This window comes from Erpetoichthys calabaricus, chromosome 5 (assembly GCF_900747795.2).
Source record: "Erpetoichthys calabaricus chromosome 5, fErpCal1.3, whole genome shotgun sequence".
Taxonomy (NCBI): Eukaryota; Metazoa; Chordata; class Cladistia; order Polypteriformes; family Polypteridae; genus Erpetoichthys; species Erpetoichthys calabaricus.
In genome coordinates this window covers 33,417,532-33,437,746 of record NC_041398.2, presented here as the reverse complement: position 1 = coordinate 33,437,746, position 20,215 = coordinate 33,417,532, and the positions used below count along the sequence as shown (strand labels likewise).

The following is a 20,215-nucleotide window of genomic DNA, read 5'->3' as shown; positions in this document are numbered from 1 at the left end:
AGAAGTGATTTGTAATGATTAGAAATGTAACAAGATTTAAGCTTTGAACAGAACTTCTCTTAAACAAAAACTTTTCAAATTTTTGCTATTTTAATTTTTTTCTTTTTTGTGTAAACTGTTTTAATTTGAATTTTAACTAAAACTTTTAAAAACAAAGATATTTTGTCTGTGGAATCATTTCAACGCATCAGGTTTTTGCTGAATCCAAAAAATGGGGTAAATACACCATGCAAAATATCACAGTGTTGAGCTACTGCCAAGAAAGTACCGTTAATCAATGCACTTCAGCATTCTGAAAATGAGAGCAAGTTCAGCTTCTGTTCAGGTCAAATCCAAAATGGATGACCTTTAGATTATTTAATTGTACATTTTAAGTAAGATGTGCTCATTCTATAATTTGTCATAATTGTTTATGCATATTTAATTTAACATGAATTCAATTAGTCAATCACCTCTATTTTACATAGTACCATTAGCAGCTTGTACTTTTCATATGAATCTGAACAGCTGACAGTAATACTTTGGATGTCACCACCAGTCAGAGAGGCCCCTCAGCCTTTCCGGTCTCACTTGATTGCTCCTCTTTTCTTTATAAATCCATGACTGATTCACTGATACAATCTGAAGCACACAATAAGGATTAAGGTGCACCTCCTTTGTACCATAATCCTCTTCATTCAGGGTAAGAATAATTTAAAAATAAATATATTTTCCACTGTACAGAGCACTACTGTATAATGCAGTGCATGGCTGGGCCCTTGCCCAGATGGGACATCTCCATGCTGGAAAGACCGGGGGAGGGAGCCTATCCAGAGCATTATCTCCCCTGGAGCAGTAGGTGGCATACCCCCTGGGTTGCAGCGATGCCTCGGACTCTTGTAGGGCTGCATGGTAGCAGGAGTTTGGTTTAGCCCTTTTGGGTTCCGTGAGCGATGCGAGAGGTTGCTGCAGGTGCTGCTGAGCCCTTAGATGAAGCTCTTTCATTAAACCTGGAGGTCAACAAGCTCCTGGAGCACTTCTGGGTGCCTTATAAAAAGAGCCAGCAGCTGCTACTCTGGGAGCCACAGTCAGGAGGTGGAGGACAAAGCTTGCCAGAATGAGTAGAGGTGGACATGGAACGAAGTGAAGGAAGGAAGGAAAGAAAGAAAGATGGGACTGAGCATTGTGTGCCATTTGGAGCTGTACTGTGCTGTGGGGAGCGAAGGAAGCGCCCACACATGTAAATAAACTGTGTACTGTGCGGCAAACTTGTGTCCAGCCTGTCTGTGTCGAGGTTAGGGGGTCTGTACATGCCCCAGGCTTCACAATATATACAAGAATTCCATTTTGCAGGGAAAGGAAGATTATTACAAGTAAGAGTTAAATACTTGTTATTAAGTAAGGATCTCTTAGAAGTTATTAAATTCTGGGAAAAAGTACATTTTTCTTCTTCTCCTTTTGAATCTTGGATAACTAAAAATCAGCAATGCTCATGTCGGGGCATCCTATCCAGTGCTGGTTCCTACATTGTCCTGATCCTGATGGGAAAAACTTTGGCCTACTCCAACACTAACAAAGGTTTAGAAAATGATAAACAGTAACAGTCATGGACAGAGTGGCAGTCCCTCACAGAGCACTAGCGTAATGTTACCAATTCACCAAAGTCCATATAGGCTCTTATTTGAACTTAGTTTCCTGGAGTTGTAAGAGATCCCTGTACTGCTGTGGTGACAAGACTAAGAGATAAACTTTGTCCTTCAGTGCAGGGGTACCCCGGCTAATTGTTTTGACTCAGATACCCTCAGAGACATTTGTATTCACTTGATTGTGTGACAAGCAAGTCATTAATTGCTCACACAGTAGGCTATATCACAAGTCAACATTTGGCCTGGTACATTGGAAAACAGGGGCTATCCCTAAACCGTTAATAGAAACTACAAAAAAAAAAACCAAAACAAACCTTATGTTAGCAGTCTGAAATCAGTGACCTCAGAAATATCACAAGAACTGTCTTGGTTCCCATAGGGGTAGACGTCAACCCTACTAAGAATAAAATTTTACCCTTGAGCCTATCTACTCAAATAGCACAACAATAGAAACCAATCAATTGCCAGTACACACCTTATACAGTGGGGCAGAGTGGCGCGGTAACCAAGACAGTGAAGTTTTCTGTGCAATAACTCAATGTCATAATTTTCAATGAAGATCATATCCAGGAAGAGCCACAGAATCACCTGGGGGAGAAACTAGGTATGCACATTTTCTTAGCTATGGCAAAAGTTCTGAGGGGGCACAACTTAATGTGTAATTTGTTTTTTTTTTGCTTACTTTGGACTTGGTCATGAGCTTGAAAAGAAGATCACCATAATTGGCACTGTGAGATTAAAGAGCTTGAGCTCCACTCTGCTCTGACTGTTACAGAAAACAGAGGGGGCATGTCTTCCAAGTTTGCCTTCACACCCCACAACCATAATTGTGTTGTATATCCCAAAGAAGAACAACAATGTGATAAAAATAAATATGTTTCATAATGGATTTTGAGGTTTATTCAAGGGATGAAAAAAAAAAAAGCCATCGAGTATAATGCTAACAAAGGAAGGGTGAACAATCTTGATAAACTCACAGGTACATACAGGTGCAAGAGAAAGGCTGATTGTTGGCTCCTTTCCATATGACCAAAACCTGCCTAGAAAGTAAAAAGAACGTACTAGAAGATGCAGTTTTTGGAGGGGTAGGAAGGGTGCTAGTGACTCCTTTCATGGAAAGATGCCAGTGTATACCCTTTGCACCATCCACCGCTGAACTTGTAAGGGATGCACAACAGTCTAACCACCATGGTAAATAGGAGTCACAAACATGAACATGAATAGCCATGAACATTTCCTCCAAAATGAGCCACAAAGCAATGTCCAGATATAGCTTCAACCCAAGGCAGCCAGCCCCTAACTACTACCTGCAGGTACACATGCTTTTAAAGTTCAAAATATAAACAAAGACCCCAAATATATCAAAGGTGTCTTACAAGGTAGGGTGGTAGAGAGAAATCAAAGCAAAGAATGCTTATAAAAGAAGGATTTATTAACAAAAGTAGAACAATAAGGAAATAATGACAACAGGTAAATAAGTCTCATGTAATCCAAAGAGTGGAATCCAATAACAGAAGCAAAGAATTCAGAAACAACAAACAAAAAACAATACTTAGAAAAACACCTGCACAAACTTAACTATTCCTCTCTGCCTGAATATAAAAGCAGATGGAGGACCCAGCAGCAATGTTATCAGGGTGGACCCGCCTCCTGGGGCTCCAGACACAAAGTACAGGAAGACTCACATTTAAAGACACAGTACATAAATATTAAATAATAAAGCAACATAACAAATTACAGTGAATAGAAAAGTAATAATTAAAAATAAAAAACACAATGAAACAGAAAATAAATACAAACCTCAGAAGAAACCCTAGCTGCAACTCAGCAACCATAATCAAGCTGAGGTCACACAGGAAGGCACTCCTATGAAAGAAAAGAACAGAAGATGCAAATTCTGCCCCAAAGAACTGGACCGCAAAACCAAAAAACTTGCAGTTAATGTGGAAAGTAAAATTCTACCTAGTGCCATGCTTACAAGGTGCAAGCTTTATTATTTCAATTAGGTAATTTGATTGTATAAAAGGATTGTTGGCAGTAAATATCTGTTCTTTTTACTGACTGATTGTATAGTTTGATAGTGTAACAGTATTGTTGAAATGTAATGTTCATTTTGTTTATGATTGGTTGCCATGTTTATATTGTTTGACCTTGCACTATTGTAATGTTTTTTTAAAAAATTAAATGGTTCTTGTCATGATGTCTTTAGACAGTTCATTAAATAGATGACTGTAGGAGTCTAGAAGGTCAAAGTGGAAAACGTGCTGCTGGAGATGGGGATGCAGAGAAGTAGTAATTGGAAAAATGGCCCTACTGTATGTACTGCATTTTACAAACTGTTAACTCTGTCCTCAACAGTTTGGCATTTTGAGGGAAAGGTGGCAGCTATCAGTCACTAGACTGATTTCTAAGTGATGAGTTTCCTGCACAGAGCATCTTACAAGCTTTACCAATTCAAGAGGTGCAGACAGCTTGGGTCACAACCTGACACTCAATTTCTCCTTTTGATGTCCCTGTCCAGCTGTTCCAATTGTATTCTAATTCTTGAAGGTTCATTTTGTTCATCATAATAAGGTATTGGTTTTGGCAACATATCACATTTACAGGGGCCCTTAAAAATTTCAGCACAGTGTTCACTCCCCAGGAGTTTTTAAAAATTCACCACAGATAGAAATAAGAACTTACATTTGGGACAACTGACATCACATGGCCAAATTACAGTTTGCAAAGAAGTCCTTAAAAAATGAGACAAAGATGAACCTGCATCAGAGTGATGGCAAAATCAAAGTGTGGAGATGAAAAGGAACTTCCCAAGATCCAAAGCAGACCACCTCATCTATTAAACATGGTGGTGGGTGTATTATGGGTTGGGCATGTATGGCTGCCAAAGCTAATGGCACATTTATCTTCGTTGATGATGGAACTGCTGATGGCAACTGCACAATTAATTCTGAGGTGTAGAAAAACATCTGATCTGCTCAAGTTCCTGTAAATGCCTCCAAACTCATTGGATGATGCTTCATCATACAACAAGATAATGATCTCAGACATTCTGCTAAGGCAACATAGGAGTTTTTCAAAGCTAAAACATTAAAAAAATCTTGAATTGCCTAGACAGGCATCTGCTTTAAATCCAATTGAGCAGGCCTTTCATATGTTGAAGAGAAAACATAAGGGGACAAGCCCCCCTAAAAAAGCAGGAGCTGAAAGTGGCTGAATTAGAGGCTTGGCAGAGTATCACCAGACTTCAAATTGGCATTGCATGCATGGGAAGGGCAATATATAAATAAAATGTAATATTATTATTATTATTTTTATTACAGAGCGAAGATCTGTGAGCTAATGTGATTTCTTAAACTTTCCTAAGGTACATGATTAGGGCCAAGCCAGTGAATCTTTAGCATCATCTAGTGGCCATTTCGGTTTTTGCAGTTTCTTTTTTTTCCTGGGGCAATATTTGAAACTAAATAAATGTCTTGAACTCTTTTTGTTTCTTCTCTCAACTCTCTAGGGACAACACACTTTGCATAAGGACGCCTCTTTATTTGCCATTTCCTCGCTCTGCTATTGCTTAAAGCTTCTAGAGCGAGACATTACTGTCAGAATCTAAAGAGACAATGAATTCCCTGCTGCACCTACTCTGCATCCTTAGCCTCTTCAATCAGGGTAAAACTTATATTTATTTTTATAATAAATGAATGAATGACTTTGAGACAATTAAATTCAAACTACTCTACATAATTTGAATAATATGTATATACTCCATATAAATTAGATAGATAGATAGATAGATAGATAGATAGATAGATAGATAGATAGATAGATAGATAGATAGATAGATAGATAGATAGATAGATAGATAGATAGATAGATAGATAGATAGATAGATAGATAGATAGATAGATAGATAGATACTTTATTAATCCCCAAGGGTAAATTCACACAAATTATATAAGTCTTGCACTCTATATACAGCATGTGTGAAACTTTTTGTTGTTAGTGTAATACTGTCTCTATTCCGAGGAGACATGCTAGTAAGATTTTCATTGCTCTGTGTACATATGACAAAAAATAATATTGTTGTTGATTATTTATTTTTCAGATTCGTATAGTCAGAATGTTATCACCCAGTTGCCGGCTTTTATATCAGTTGCTCCAGGAGGCAGTGCCACCATCAGCTGTCTGACCACATGTGATGTAGGAAGCTACATGGCCTGGTACCGTAAGAAACCTGGAGAGAAGCCTAAACTCCTGATATACTCTTCAAGCTCTCGCTTTTCTGACGCTCCAAGCCACATTAGTGGTACTGGCTCACAGACATCCTTCAATCTGACTATCAGTGCGGTGAAGTCTGAAGACGAAGGCCATTACTACTGTCAGCAGTATAAAGAGGTCCCTCTCACAGTAGTAAAGAATCGTACAAAAACTGCCTTGAGTCAGTAGTACAGCTGCAGTGAGCCACAGATGTTCAGAGGCGTGACATCAAGAATGTCGGATGTGTGTATGTATAATCTACCTCATTAACACAGAAAAAAGTGTGTCATAACTGTATGAAATATGCTGATACATAAGATGGAAGATAACAGGGAAAACAGAAAAGTGATAAACAAAATACATTTAACCTTTACTGGCCTATGAGACGTGATTAACCAGATTTCTGTTAGGTAGAGAAGCTCATCCAGTTAAATGCCAGCCAAAACCTCAGTGTCTTAAGCACCAAAAACTCTTTGCCATCAAACTTTCTCCTTCTTTTTCCACTACCAGTTAAGCCATTTTCCTCAGCTCATCTCAGCGTTTAAGGCAGTCTTATTATGCACTATTATTCTAATTTATAGTGTTCACAACTACTATAATTTATTTTAAATAGTATTGTGTGCTCACAAGATATTATTGCGTGTGCGTTTTCCAGGTAAAAAGTATTGCATACACACAAAATATTTTTGCATATGAGCTTTAGGAAAAGAAAGAACAGAGATGTATTTGACTTATGGACACATCCTGTCAATTCTTGAAGCCAGGAGTTGTACAGATTCCTACTACATGGACGATGGAGAAAGATAATTTTATAGATGGGATAAAGAAATGTTCCAGTAGAAGACATTAAGCATTTTGATGCCTTTATGGGAAAGACCCAGGCTTAACATACAGTTTGGAAGAGAATTAAAAGACAATGATAAAGATTTGGGGTACCTCCCCGGTAACCTTTGTGGCAGGTGGCCGGCATCCATGCCCAGCCGGGTTGCCCCTGCACATTATATTTAGGAGGAGCAGCCTTGGACACTGCAATACTTCCCCCTGGACGCTAGATGGCCACCCTCCTGGGCTGGAGCAGCACCTCGGGTTCCCGCAGGGCTCCCTGGGAATTGGAGTTGGGGGCAACCATGTTGGGTCCTGCAGGCACTGCCAGGGGGTGCTGTGTTTGGGACTCCTGAGCCCGTATGGGCAGCATATTCATCACACCCGGAAGTGCAGCCAGAACTCGGTGATCAAGCACCTGGAGCACTTCCGGGTGAACTATAAAAGGGCCACCACTCAGGGCCAGAGTCGGGTGGAAAGAGGACGAGGTTGCCTGGGAGGAGTGGTGGTGCCTGAAGAAGGGTTTTTGGTTACTGTGAGTGCATTTTGGATTGTGTATTGCCTGTGGGGTTCACGGGGAAGACGTGCCCCACAGGTGAAGAACAATAAAAGTTTGACACGTGCCTCAGTGTGAATCTGTGCCGGGTCGGGTGTGTATATAGCACCTTATTCACACCTTGCATAACTGGATTGCCAGCAAATTGAAAAAGCAAGCACATAATTGTTTAAAGGTCTTTTCAGGTATGAGTTCAGGAACATACTGGCAAAGATGGAGAAGCTTCCAGTTTTCACTCCTCCCAGCAGTAAGAGGCTGGTTCAGATGGACGGACACCGGAAGTGAAGTCAGAGATGTTCTAACCATCAATCATCTGGTCTGCAGAGGGAGGAATAGAGAAAGGCATTAAGACACAGTGCCAACCCCTAATGTGGCAGTAGAATTACAATCATTAGAGCCCTTCACCTGTCCCCTACGCGCATGCGAATGACAAGGTCTATGAATTAAAATTTAACTTTCTGTTTTTTTTTTTTTTTACGATTCCATTTTTTTTCCAATAAAACATTTACAGCTGAAGAAGCAGAACAGGTCTACAAGAAGTAAATGGAGCCCCTAAAGGGGCACATGCATTCCGAAAACAATATTGAGTGTATATGCAAAAAGATCTAAAAATCTAAAAAAAAAACTTAGATTTTTTTTTTTGCTCAAAAAAACAAACAATGACACAAAACTCACATATAGAAATGTTTTATTACTACACACATAAACAAGACCTTTCCTAGGAACATGGTGCTACCTGTAGGGGAGACTCTTGAGTAGTCCCTGAACCCATAATGACTCAAGGAGCACCAAAGTGTCTTTTACAAAAGGGAGAAGTGTACAAAATGGTAACTATGATGTGAGGCTTCCAAAAGTCTTCTAAAGCAATTCATGACCTTCTCTGACCGCCCAGACTCATCCTAAATCAACCAGTCCCCAAGTAATGCCTACTGACTTTGTCTGGGCTGGCACCAGCTCCTGTGGCTCCACCCGCAAAACACATGGAATTACAGCACACATAAAGTATCAGTACACAATTGCTAAATCACCAGAAATGACCAAAAACAAAGATTAAATATCTTGAAAAAACCCTGGCTGAAACAAAACATGAAAAGTATTTATTAAATGAAATTGTAATGTAAAGGTGGGAAATTCAGGAGAGAACTTAAAGAAGCAAAATGAAGACGGAAACAACAAATTTACTGGCCTTTCTGGCCTTTATCAACAATTATGGCTTCTCTGCTTACTCATAGTGAGACAGTAATATTTTTATTGTAGAGGACAAGAGATGCATTTGTCAAAAGGCAATCTAACATGAGAACCAAAAGTCAATCCTATCCATCAAAAAAACTAGAAACATAAACCAAAATCAGTAATCAGAACCAAGATCAAGAGATCAAAAAAAACAAAAATTTGAGCACAAGGTCGATTCGTAAACCTTGGAAACTATGGAGATGTTTGGAGCGACCTTTGAACTGTAGCTCTAATGATGTCAAAGGTGGTACCCATCCTGTGACACTGTGAGAGAATTGCTATGTAAATGTGAGATGCCAGAATCCCCATAGGAAACAAAGATGGCATTGTGATAATTGTGAGATAATTGTCATCTTACAATTTTACAACCCCTAGATCAACTTACAGACTGTGTAAATCAATCCATCCAGGAAATCCCATATAAAAATTAATAAAAGTTGCAGATCACCCTATTAGATGGGGTGGATACAGTATTTACTCTTTCCAGTAACAATACAATATCCTCCATTCTCAACTTCATATTTATTATCTGTTTGCCCTCACTTCCTCCAACCAGCTGGACCATTGTCCGATATTCTTACTAATGCAAAGTTCTCCTATCTGTTGAGTAGAAGATGATTTTAGGCCTCAGCCACAAGAAATTTCTGAATGGGTCCCTGAATCCACTTCCAGGTTCAGGAATAGGTGAGGAAAACCCCAAGGCCATTTGTCAATATCCCTAGGTGTCTTTACAATCCTTAACACCAAATCTTTGTTAAACATCTAACAAGCCCCCCTGCCTGGTATTATGGGTTGCCAGGGGACATGTACATACCAAAAAGGAAGACTTCTGGCCTTTAGTGCTAAGGATTTGTGCTCCGACAGTCATGGCCTTCTGTCATCTACACGTTACACCACCGCATCATCCCTAATCCTTCCCACTGTCCCATCTCTGATTGAGCTGCCCACAATTGTAATATGGATGATTACAATAATGCACACATCACCTTTACTTTGTAAATAAATGCATGGGATGACTGATTTATGATGCAGATGTTTGTACCTCTTTGTGGTTTTCTTTTACAGGATATCAAGGTGAAGCCATGGACGTGAGGGTGTCTAGTTGGGGAGGCTAAGGGAAGAATTAGATAGATAGATAGATAGATAGATAGATAGATAGATAGATAGATAGATAGATAGATAGATAGATAGATAGATAGATAGATAGATAGATAGATAGATAGATAGATAGATAGATAGATAGATAGATAGATAGATAGATAGATAGATAGATACTTTATTAATCCCAATGGGAAATTCACATTCTCCAGCAGCAGCATACTGATGCAATAAACAATATTAAATTAAAGATTGATAATAATGCAAGTAAAAAACAGACAATAACTTTGTATAATGTTAAATGTTAATGTTTACCCCCCCGGGTGGAACTGAAGAGTCACATAGTTTGGGGGAGGAACGATCTCCTCAATCTGTCAGTGGAGCAGGACAGTGACAGCAGTCTGTCGCTGAAGCTGCTCTTCTGTCTGGAGATGATACTATTTAGTGGAATTGGAATTTTTGCTTTAAGTAATGTCCTCTTTGCCTGAGTGTGAAGAGGCTGTGATGAAGCTCAGCGCCTCCAGGTCTAAGGTCAGGGTTCTCTTTCAGAAAAGAATGGATTGTTCTCTCCAGGTGAGGGGTGCAGTACAAAGACTTAGCCAGATCAAGTTTATTGTCACATGTACTGAGTGTTATTAAATATACTCTGGAAACACTAATAGTATACATTTTGAGAGATGCTAACCAGAGTCAGAAAGTAGCAGAGAAAGGCATTGGAGCTGACAACAGGAACGTAGGTTGGCACATCATGGTTTCCAGTTAGTTTGTTAAAAATTCAAGGGACCAGTCAACCATGTCACTCGAACCATCCTAATATATCTGAAGTTTGCTAAACATCTAAGGTAGTTTGCACCTTAAGGTTTTGTTTAATAATCATCCAAAGGTTCTTCCCTCTTTTAAATGAAATATAATTTATAAATACCCAACATATGTCTCATTTAGGAATGAGACATAATAGATAACTCCTGGAAAGATTTGAGTCACTGCGCTAATCTTAATCTTAACTTTAAAGGAGACTTTATGGAGATACACTTAAACAATTAGCTGTGGACATTAAATATCTAGAAATTTTCAAAAATTTAACGTCATGCTACATTTAACATTAACTCACTCCATCTCAACAGATGTCACTATATTTTAAAATGGAATAAACAAAGTAAATTGCCTGTCATCTTATAAATCCACCATGTTTGATTGGTATTTACATAGTGACCATTTATCTGAGTATTGTTTCAAAACTTTTTTAATGTTTGTTGCTTATGAGTTATTACGTTCCTATCATGAAACACATGGACATATAGCGTTAGATGGGGTTTTAAGTTATGTTTCATAGTGTTAGTCAGAAAAAAAGAGAGACATTGCAGCTATGTTAAGTTCTATAAACTGAAAAGGAGCAGGTGCCATCACATTGCTGAGTTCTACTAAGGAGTTTCCTGCTGTTCTTCTTTTACATCAGTGTAGACTCTAACATATTACCTCTGAGACTGGCATTTGTCCCTTGAAAATCTGATTCCCATGTTGGTAGGACACCAAAATTGTCTCATCTAAAACCATTCAGCACAGCACCAATCTTAAGGTAGTGCATAAACCTTACGTACTCATCAGAAGTGCCAGTTACAAACATACAGTGGATTCAGAAACTATTCAGACTCCTTTGCTTTCTGCACACTTTATAGTGATGTACGTATCAGGACATTAGAACAATCTAGACGAGAACAGGCCATTCAGCCCAGCAAAGCTCGCCAGTCCTATCCACTTATTTCTTCCAAAAAAACATCAAGTCGAGTTTTAATAATAATAATAAAAATACATTTTATTTATATAGCGCCTTTCCCATGCTCAAGGCACTTACAGAATAAATAAAGAACAGCAGAATATACAGTATATAGCATTGTACAAACCAGATAAATAAATAAAGAAGATTAAGACAGTAAATTCTGAAAAAAGCAGACAACATAATTGATGGTCTAGCACACACATACAGGTTATATTGGCATCTTGACAGAGACGTAAACTGAGAGAAAGGTAATAAAGTCAAGTAGAGCTAAAAGCCTTCCTGAACAGATGAGTTTTGAGTTGTTTTTTAAAAGAATTCATGGAGTCAGCTGACCTGATTAATTTTGGTAGGTCATTCCAGAGTCTGGGCGCTATACAGCTGAAGGCCCTGTCACCCATGGAGTGTAGATTAGTGAGGGGCACAACAAGATGGCCAGAATCAGAGGACCTTAGTGGGCGGGCAGGCACATAGTGATGGAGAAGGTCACTGATGTAATTTGGCGCGAGGTTATTTAAGGCTTTGTAAGTTATTAGTAGGATTTTATATTCGATTCTGTAGGACACAGGGAGCCAGTGAAGACGGAGCAGGATGGGTGTGATGTGCTCGCTGCTGCTGGTTCGAGTAAGGACTCTTGCAGCTGAGTTTTGAATAAGCTGGAGCTGTGATATAAGATTAGAAGGGGCACCTGCCAGTAGGGAATTACAATAATCGATGCGGGATGTGATAAAAGCATGGATAAGTTTCTCAGCATTAGAGAAGGAGAGGAAGGAGCGAACACGGGATATGTTACGGAGGTGAAAGTAAGAAAGTTTCTTAATGTGATTTATGTGGGCGGAATAAGTGAGGGAGGAATCAAAAATGACACCAAGATTTTTTACAGTAGAGGCAGGTCTGATGAGATCACTGCCAAGATGGACTGGGAAGGAGCTCATTTTATTAAGTTGCATTTTAGTCCCAATTTGCAGGAGTTCAGTTTTATTGCAATTTAATTTTAAAGAGTTCTGCTCCATCCAGGTTTTAATTTCACTAAGGCAGGTTGTGAGCTGAGAAAGCCCTGATGAAGTTCCACTTTTAACATTGAAGTAGAGCTGAGTATCATCTGCATAAAAATGATAACCCAATCCATAACTACGGATAATATGGCCAAGGGGAAGCATATAAATACAGAAAAGCAGAGGACCGAGGACAGAGCCCTGAGGGACTCCTTGTGTGACTGGCGCTGAGCTGGATCTGCTGTTGCCAAGACTAACAAACTCTTGCCTATCAGTCAGATAGGACTTGAACCACTGGAGGGCAGTGCCAGAGATACCCAGCATGTTCTCCATTCTGGACAGTAGGATGTCATGTCTAACAGTGTCAAATGCTGCACTGAGATCTAACAGAATTAATATGCTAGTTTGTCCAGAGTCTGCTGCCATAAGCAAATCATTGGTTACCCGTAGCAGAGCAGTTTCACAGCTGTGCCGCGCCCTGAAACCAGACTGAAAGGGTTCCATCAAATTATTAGAGGTTAGGTAATTGGTGAGTTGGGAAGCTACAACACGCTCAAGAAATTATGACAGGAAAGGTAAGTGGGAAATAGGCCGGAAATTGTTAAGATTGTCAGCATCAAGGCCAGACTTTTTTAACATTGGGGTTACAGAAACAATTTTAAAAGTGAGCAGCACTGAGCCAGTGTCAAGGGATGAGTTTATTATTGTTGTAACAGTCGGGATTATGGCATGAAGGCAGGATTTAAGTAGTGTGGTGGGGATGGGGTCCAGTACACAAGTAGTTGGCCTCATCTTACAAAGCAGGTTATTAACAAACGCAGATGTGACTGGTGAGAACTTAGAGAAGGAGCTGGATGGAGTGGGGAAACAGGGAGAGATATAAACAGATGATGTATTTATGTTAGTTGAATTATTTAGATCTTTAATTTTGTTACGGAAAAAGTGGAGGAATTCCTCACAGACTTCAGTAGAAGAGGTAGTTGGACCAGATGCGGGTTCGAGTAGTTTATTAACTACAGAGAACAAAACCCTTGGGTTATCATGGCCACTTTCTATTATTCTGCCATAATGGGTGTTCTTGGCAGAAGTTAGTGCTTCTCTGTAAGCTCTTTGGTGGTCAGAGAAAGCCTGGATGTGCACGGTGAGGCCAGTCTTACGTGACATTCTCTCAAGGCGTCGGCCAGCTGCTTTCATAGATCGCAATTCTGAGTTATACCAAGGAGCTGAGCGTTTAAAAGAAACCTCCTTATGTTTTAAAGGAGCTGTTTTATCTAATGCTGAGTGAAGGGCTGTGTTATAGTGGTCAACAAAACTATCTAGTGTTGATGGAATAGGTGCAGACAGTAAAAGATCAGAAATGGACCCAGAAAGGATAGAGGGACAGATATTTTTAAGGTTTCTGTAAGAAATTTGTCGTTTACAGGTAAGAGGTGGGAGAGGTAATGAGACAGTGAAAAATACTGCTTTATGGTCAGAGAGTCCCAAATCAGTGCTGTAAATGTTGGCAACAGATAGTCCAGAAGTGCAGATCAGGTCCAATATATGACCGCCAGAATGGGTTGGAAAATCAACATATTGTGTCAAGTCAAAACAGTCCAGTGAGGACAGGAATTCATTTCTCAGTTTAGATGTGGGGGTGTCAATATGGATGTTGAAATCACCAAGAAGGATAATTCTCTGAGAGTAAGAGCTTAGGTGGGTCAAAAGTTCAATCAGATCGGATAAGAAGGATGCATTGTATTTTGGGGGACGATAAAGAACAATGAGTGAGACAGGACCTGATTCCGTTATTAGTTTAAGAGCCAGGCACTCAAAAGACAATGGACAGTCAATTGGAATTCTTTTAACGTTTAAGTCTTCTCTGATAATTACTGCAAGCCCGCCGCCTTGTCTTGAGCTGCGAGGCTCTGAGTGGAAAGTGAAACCAATTGGAGTCGCCTCTGTTTTGAAAGTCTATAAAGTTTTACTGTCTACCACACTACTTTGTAACTTATTCCAAGTGTCTATCGTTCTTTGTGTAAAGAAAAACTTCCTAATGTTTGTGCGAAATTTCCCCTGAACAAGTTTCCAACTTGTCCCCATTTCCTTGATGAACTTATTTTAAAGTAACAGTCCACTGGACTAATTCCCTTCATAATTTTAAACACTTCAATCATGTCACCTCTTAATCTTCTTTTGCGTAAACTGTATAGGCTTAGCTCTTTTAATCTTTCCTGTGGTACTCCAAATTATGTTCAGTGGCATCATATTTGCTTTAATTCTGCTTGAGATGTGTTGAGAACTTGAATGAAGTCCACCTGTGGCAAACTGAATTGATTAGTCATCATTTAGAAAGACACACATGTACCTACTGTATGTATAGAAGGTCTCACAATTCACACTGCATGTCAAGACAAAAACCAAGCCATGATGTCCAGGGAAGTCTCTGTAGAAAATTAATAAAATTGTGGTGAGGCCTAGATTAGGAAAAATGTATGAAACCATTTCTAAAGTTGTGAATTTCCAAGAAGCACAGCGGCATCAATGTTTGTGAAATGGAAGAAGTTTGAAACCACTAGGACTCTTCTTAGAGTTGGCCATCTAATCAGAATAGCATGCTGTCCATTTTCAGGAATCTGAAATGCATTCAATGATATTACAAAATAATTTCTTGCTAATTTTGAAATATTTCAAATGCAATTCAAGATATTTTTTAAAATGCCATTGAAAGAAATTTTACAGGAAATGTTTCTGTGACATCTTGAAATTTTGGTATTTGCTACACTGTATTAATCCGAGGGGAAACTGAAATGCATGCAAGGTTAGTTTGATATATCTCTAAATGTATGTATCTGTTTTGAAATGCACACACACTTAATTTGACACGTCTTGACAATCTTTTGAGATATCTCAAGATGTTATGCATTTACTGTATCTTAAAATGTAATGGAACACATTTTGAGAAATCTAGGAAACAGTTTTAGATCTTTTACAAATTAAACTGTATTTTAAGATGCTCTACATACTCATGGATAAGCCAAAAATTTTAGGATTCAATTTAGGGTTCAGCTTATCTGCAGGCCACAGCTCTTTTTTAATGTTATTCACCTAAATCTAAAAATATTCTGCCTTATTGAGTGCTGTCCATTTTAACGTTAACTTTATTTGTTATTTTGTACAATGCACTGCTTATTCTTGTTCACGTTTCTATGCTGTGCTGTGTTTTTATGTATATGGTACTACATTGAATATTGTAAATCCCATTTTATGACTCTGTGTCACTATTGACGTGAATTATTTTTGAGTTATCCTACTGAAAGAGGAAATGTTGTGGATGAAAAATAAACCACAATATTTTGATTTAACAAGATTTAGGTCATGTCTGTTGACTTTTTGGTGACCCTTAGTTAGCAAACATATTATCAGCTTTATTGCTTACATAGATGTTAATTGTCTTATCAGTATCAATCTGTGTTTAAACTCCAAGATACTCCTTTAACAAAAACAGGACAAACAGCAAATCACATCACCTTCCCATCACACTAATAACCTGTGGAAATAGTTTATGGGTATGATACTCATATACATAATAAGTAACTATGATGAAACAGATTTGGGTAAAACTTAAAGAAAATAACTAGTATGAAACTATTTAGGATACATGAAACCCAGTTCATTACTTATCGATAAACAACAAAATATATTTTGCTAGTGATAGGATTTAAAGTTAACAGAGCACTGAATAGAGACATGTCTCAACATAAATACAATACAAATTGAGTATATATTCCTCCACAGTGTAAGAATTCCACAGTAAATATTATAAATAACAACTAAAACTTGCACCTGAACCTGAATGTCTTTGCTTGTGTTACAAACATTGTATTCATAATAAACCAACAGGTATACAAGGGAACTTGCAGAACTTCACATTGTTAGATTTGAACTATTCATTTACTAAAACCTAATGAAAACCAAGCCATCCTCATGACCATTATTCCAACATTGTTCAATCAACGTTAAACAAGGAAAAGTTTATTAATTTTCCAGTGCATTATAATAAGTCCCAATGAAAAAAACTAAAAAAAAAAGTTTCTTCTTTTTTCGCTTGCCTGCAGCTACAGCGAGGTGAGAAGGCCCTTTGTGAGGCCCACCTCAGATCAGCACTCATTTTACAGCTTCCTGAATGAGACTTGAGTCTGTCCGATTCTCAAGCCACAATGACTTCACAGCTTCTGCTGTGTGTGCATGTTTTTCAGGGTAAGTCAGTGAACTTGCACACATACAGTAGTAACGTCCTATTTAAAGTCTGTCTTTTTCACTTAAAAAAGAGATAATTAATGGTTTTATATCTCTGATCATTTGATTTTTGCACTGACTTATTTTCTGCAGACTTAATATTTCTGTGATTCAGTCATCAACACTGAAACAGTTTCTATTGAAGTGAGCGTCACGTTTACATGTACCACTGAGAGAGGTGTCAGTAACAACATAACTTGGTTGCCACTGATCTATAGTGGAACCTTTCGCTACTCTGATACCCCAATTTGCTTCTTTGGTATTGGGTCAGAAACTTCGTCCAGTCTGACTATCAACCAAGCCCACCATGAAGATAATGGTATCTGCTACTGTATGCATTATAACAGTTACTTGATAACACCGTGATAGAGACCTCACTGAACTGCTGTCATGTCTGCAGGTGTGAAGTTTAAAAACTGAGATAAAATTTGATAGTATAACCAAAGAGAAACAGAATTAAAGAACAAATAAAATACTAATGAAAGAAAAAAAGGGAAAAAAAATTACATTTTATACTGTAGATCAGGGATGCAGAAAATGTGAGGTGACAATATTGACCAGTTGTTCTACCACACAAAGAATAATACACAGTAAACTGATCGTTCTTTTAAGTTTTATTTAATGGAGTGCTGCCTCGCAGTTAGGAGACCCGGGTTCGCTTCCCGGGTCCACCCTGCGTGGAGTTTGCATGTTCTCCCCGTGTCTGCGTGGGTTTCCTCCGGGCGCTCCGGTTTCCTCCCACGGTCCAAAGACATGCAGGTTAGGTGGATTGGTGATTCTAAATTGGCCCTAGTGTGTGCTTGGTGTGTGGGTGTGTTTGTGTGTGTCCTGCGGTGGGTTGGCACCCTGCCCGGGATTGGTTCCCTGCCTTGTGCCCTGTGTTGGCTGGGATTGGCTCCAGCAGACCCCCGTGACCCTGTTCGGATTCAGCGGGTTGGAAAATGGATGGATGGATGGATGGAGTTAGTCTCTCCATTTTACACCAGCTATAACCTATCAATACTGTTTTGTGTCATTACAATTTACTGCAGTATTACAGTAATCATTTCTTCTGGTAACAAATGCAAGTATTAGCTTATCAACTTTGCAGAGGGAAAGAAGTGGTGAAACATTTGTTAAATTCTTAACTGGAAAGAAGACATTTTTGTAATGTTATTAAAAAGCAATGAACAATTAAGGTCTGAATCAATAATAACACCAACTGTAAGTGTCTGACTTCAAATTTACTCTACAAGGTTTACTTCTCCAAGTCTGTAATTTCATGATTCTCTCAGGGTGCCTGGCTGGGACGCCCCGTCATTATATGTTCTGGGGGAGCAGCCATGGACTGTGTAATACCTCCCCCTGGACGCTAGATGGTCGCCCCCCTGGGTTGGAGCGGTGCCTTGGTTTCCCGCAGGGCTTCATGGGAATTGGAGTTGGGTGCAGCCCTGTTGTGTCCCGCAGGTGCCGCCAGGGGGTGCTGCAGCTGGGACTCCTGAGCCCGTATGGTCAGTGTTTTCACCACACCTGGAAGTGCAGCCAGAACTCGGCAATCAACCACCTGGAGCATTTCCAGGTGGACTGTAAATGGGCCCAGCAGCCACCACTCAATGGCCACAGTTGGGAGAAGGAAGACAAAGCTTGACGGAGGAGTGGTGGTGGTGGTGGTGGTGATGTTTTTGGTATACTTGGGACTGTGTTGTGCCTGTGGGGGTCACGGGGAAGACGTGCCCCACAGGTGAAGAAAAATAAAAAGTTTGTTTTAACGTGCCTCCATGTCGCTCTGTGCTGGGTCAGGCGCGAATATAGCACCTTTTTACAATAGATAACTAAGGAACATTGTGTGTGGAGGTTAGCAAGTGCTACAGCGATATACACCCGTGTGTCATTTCCATACCAGTGAAAATTGATACCATTCTCACAAGTAATTTTTCAATATAGGACGAAAAGTAAAAAGGGCCAAGAACCAGTCGTGATGAGACTCCATGTTACATAACTTTTCTTTGAGGCATGTTTACCTAAGCTAACAGAAAAATGGTCTACTCATTAAATATGTTTAAAACTGTTTGAAAATATTACCAGAAAGACCGTCCCAGTTTACAAGACAATGCAGCTGGCCTCTTGTTTCACTTTGCCTAATGCCATCAGTCACCTTGACCACCTTGTTTTTTATTGAAGGCAGATTGATCTTTTTTCCAGAACTTTATTCTCATTTAAGAAGTCATTCATGTGTTGAAAACTTTTCTTGTTTAGTTAATTACTTAATAAGGGTTGGATGCTGGCCTAAAATTACTTAAGGCAGAGCTGTGCAGACTTATTAAAATAAAAGCTTTACTACAAGCGCCTGATTATTTTTCAATAGGAAAACAATGTGCCGTAATTAATGGTGCACAGGAAAACAGAATAAATGCAGAAAAGTGCAGAGAAGGCAATGAACTCAAGTCCTGGTGCTGTTAGGCAGTGTACTTTGTATTACTTTTTAATTTTTAAAGGAAACTAACTGAGCCATGACCTTTCTAAAATGACCCTGAATGCCAAATGATGGCTGTTATGAAACCAATGGACAGCACAGTCCAATATCTTTTTAAGGTTGGCTAGTTTGTTTTACTGCCCATGTTTTTGTCAGCGTTTATTGTCTGCAGCTGCACAGAGACACTCATTTTGCATAAAGACGCCCCTCTGTGATGTCCATTTAGATTCTGCCCCCTGTCAGACTTTATAGCTTCATGAATGAAGCACAGTGACAGAATCTACAGCCACAATGACTCCACTGATCCTGCTCTGTGTCCTCATATTCTTCACTCGGGGTATGAATGTCTGTACAATAAGTGAATTAAGCAAACAGTGAGCTATAAACTCTTAATTATATAATACTTTTTACACATTAAAAGACATATTAATTAATTAATTGATTTTCTTCCACAGGCTTGAATGGTCAGATTTCTGTGACCCAACCATCAACACCAAAAACGGTTTCTGTTGGGGCGAGTGTCACCTTCACATGTACCACTAGCAGTGATGTGAAGAGCCTCATTCACTGGTATCAGCAGAGACCTGGACAAGCTCCTAAACTCCTGATCTATGCTGCAAGCTCTCGCTACGGTGACACCCCGAGTCGCTTCAGTGGCAGCGGGTCAGGAACATCATACAGTTTGACCATCAGTGGAGTCCAGCCTGAAGATGCCGGTCATTACTACTGTCAGAACACCTACAGCTCTCTACACAGTGATTGAGACCCGTACAAAAAGCTCACTGAGCTGCTGTCATGTCTGCAGGTGTGAAACTAAAAAAAAATGACTCGAGATCTAAGAGGAACAGACTAAAAAAAAATACAAGAAAAAATCATCAGAGCAAATCAAATCTATTGGGCAGAAATCTTAACAGCTACATTATAGGCCCATTTCCCTTTAACTTAGTCCTTTAAATTAGGAAGCAGACAAAAAACAACAGGTCTAGTCACAGTTGCAAATTCTGACTTGGAATTTGAAATGCCTGTACTCATAATCAAAGTATATAAGCGTCTGTCACTTATAGACAAAAAGTCAATCACTCTTTGTCTTTACCACAGTTGATTATGTAGACCATGACAAAATAAAGA

General features: G+C 39.2%; 2 gene segments (V, D, J or C); both read left to right on the top strand.

Moving 5' to 3' along the window:
* The first annotated feature begins 5,188 nt into the window (after positions 1-5,188).
* On the top strand, positions 5,189-6,068 carry LOC114652485 (immunoglobulin kappa variable 3-15-like). The segment is given in 2 exon segments: positions 5,189-5,291; positions 5,728-6,068. Coding segments are annotated over 2 exon segments (390 nt in total).
* A 13,298-nt stretch (positions 6,069-19,366) lies between these two features.
* Positions 19,367-19,850, top strand: LOC114652484 (immunoglobulin kappa variable 1-39-like). The segment is given in 2 exon segments: positions 19,367-19,424; positions 19,543-19,850. Coding segments are annotated over 2 exon segments (354 nt in total).
* The last annotated feature ends 365 nt before the right edge of the window (positions 19,851-20,215 follow it).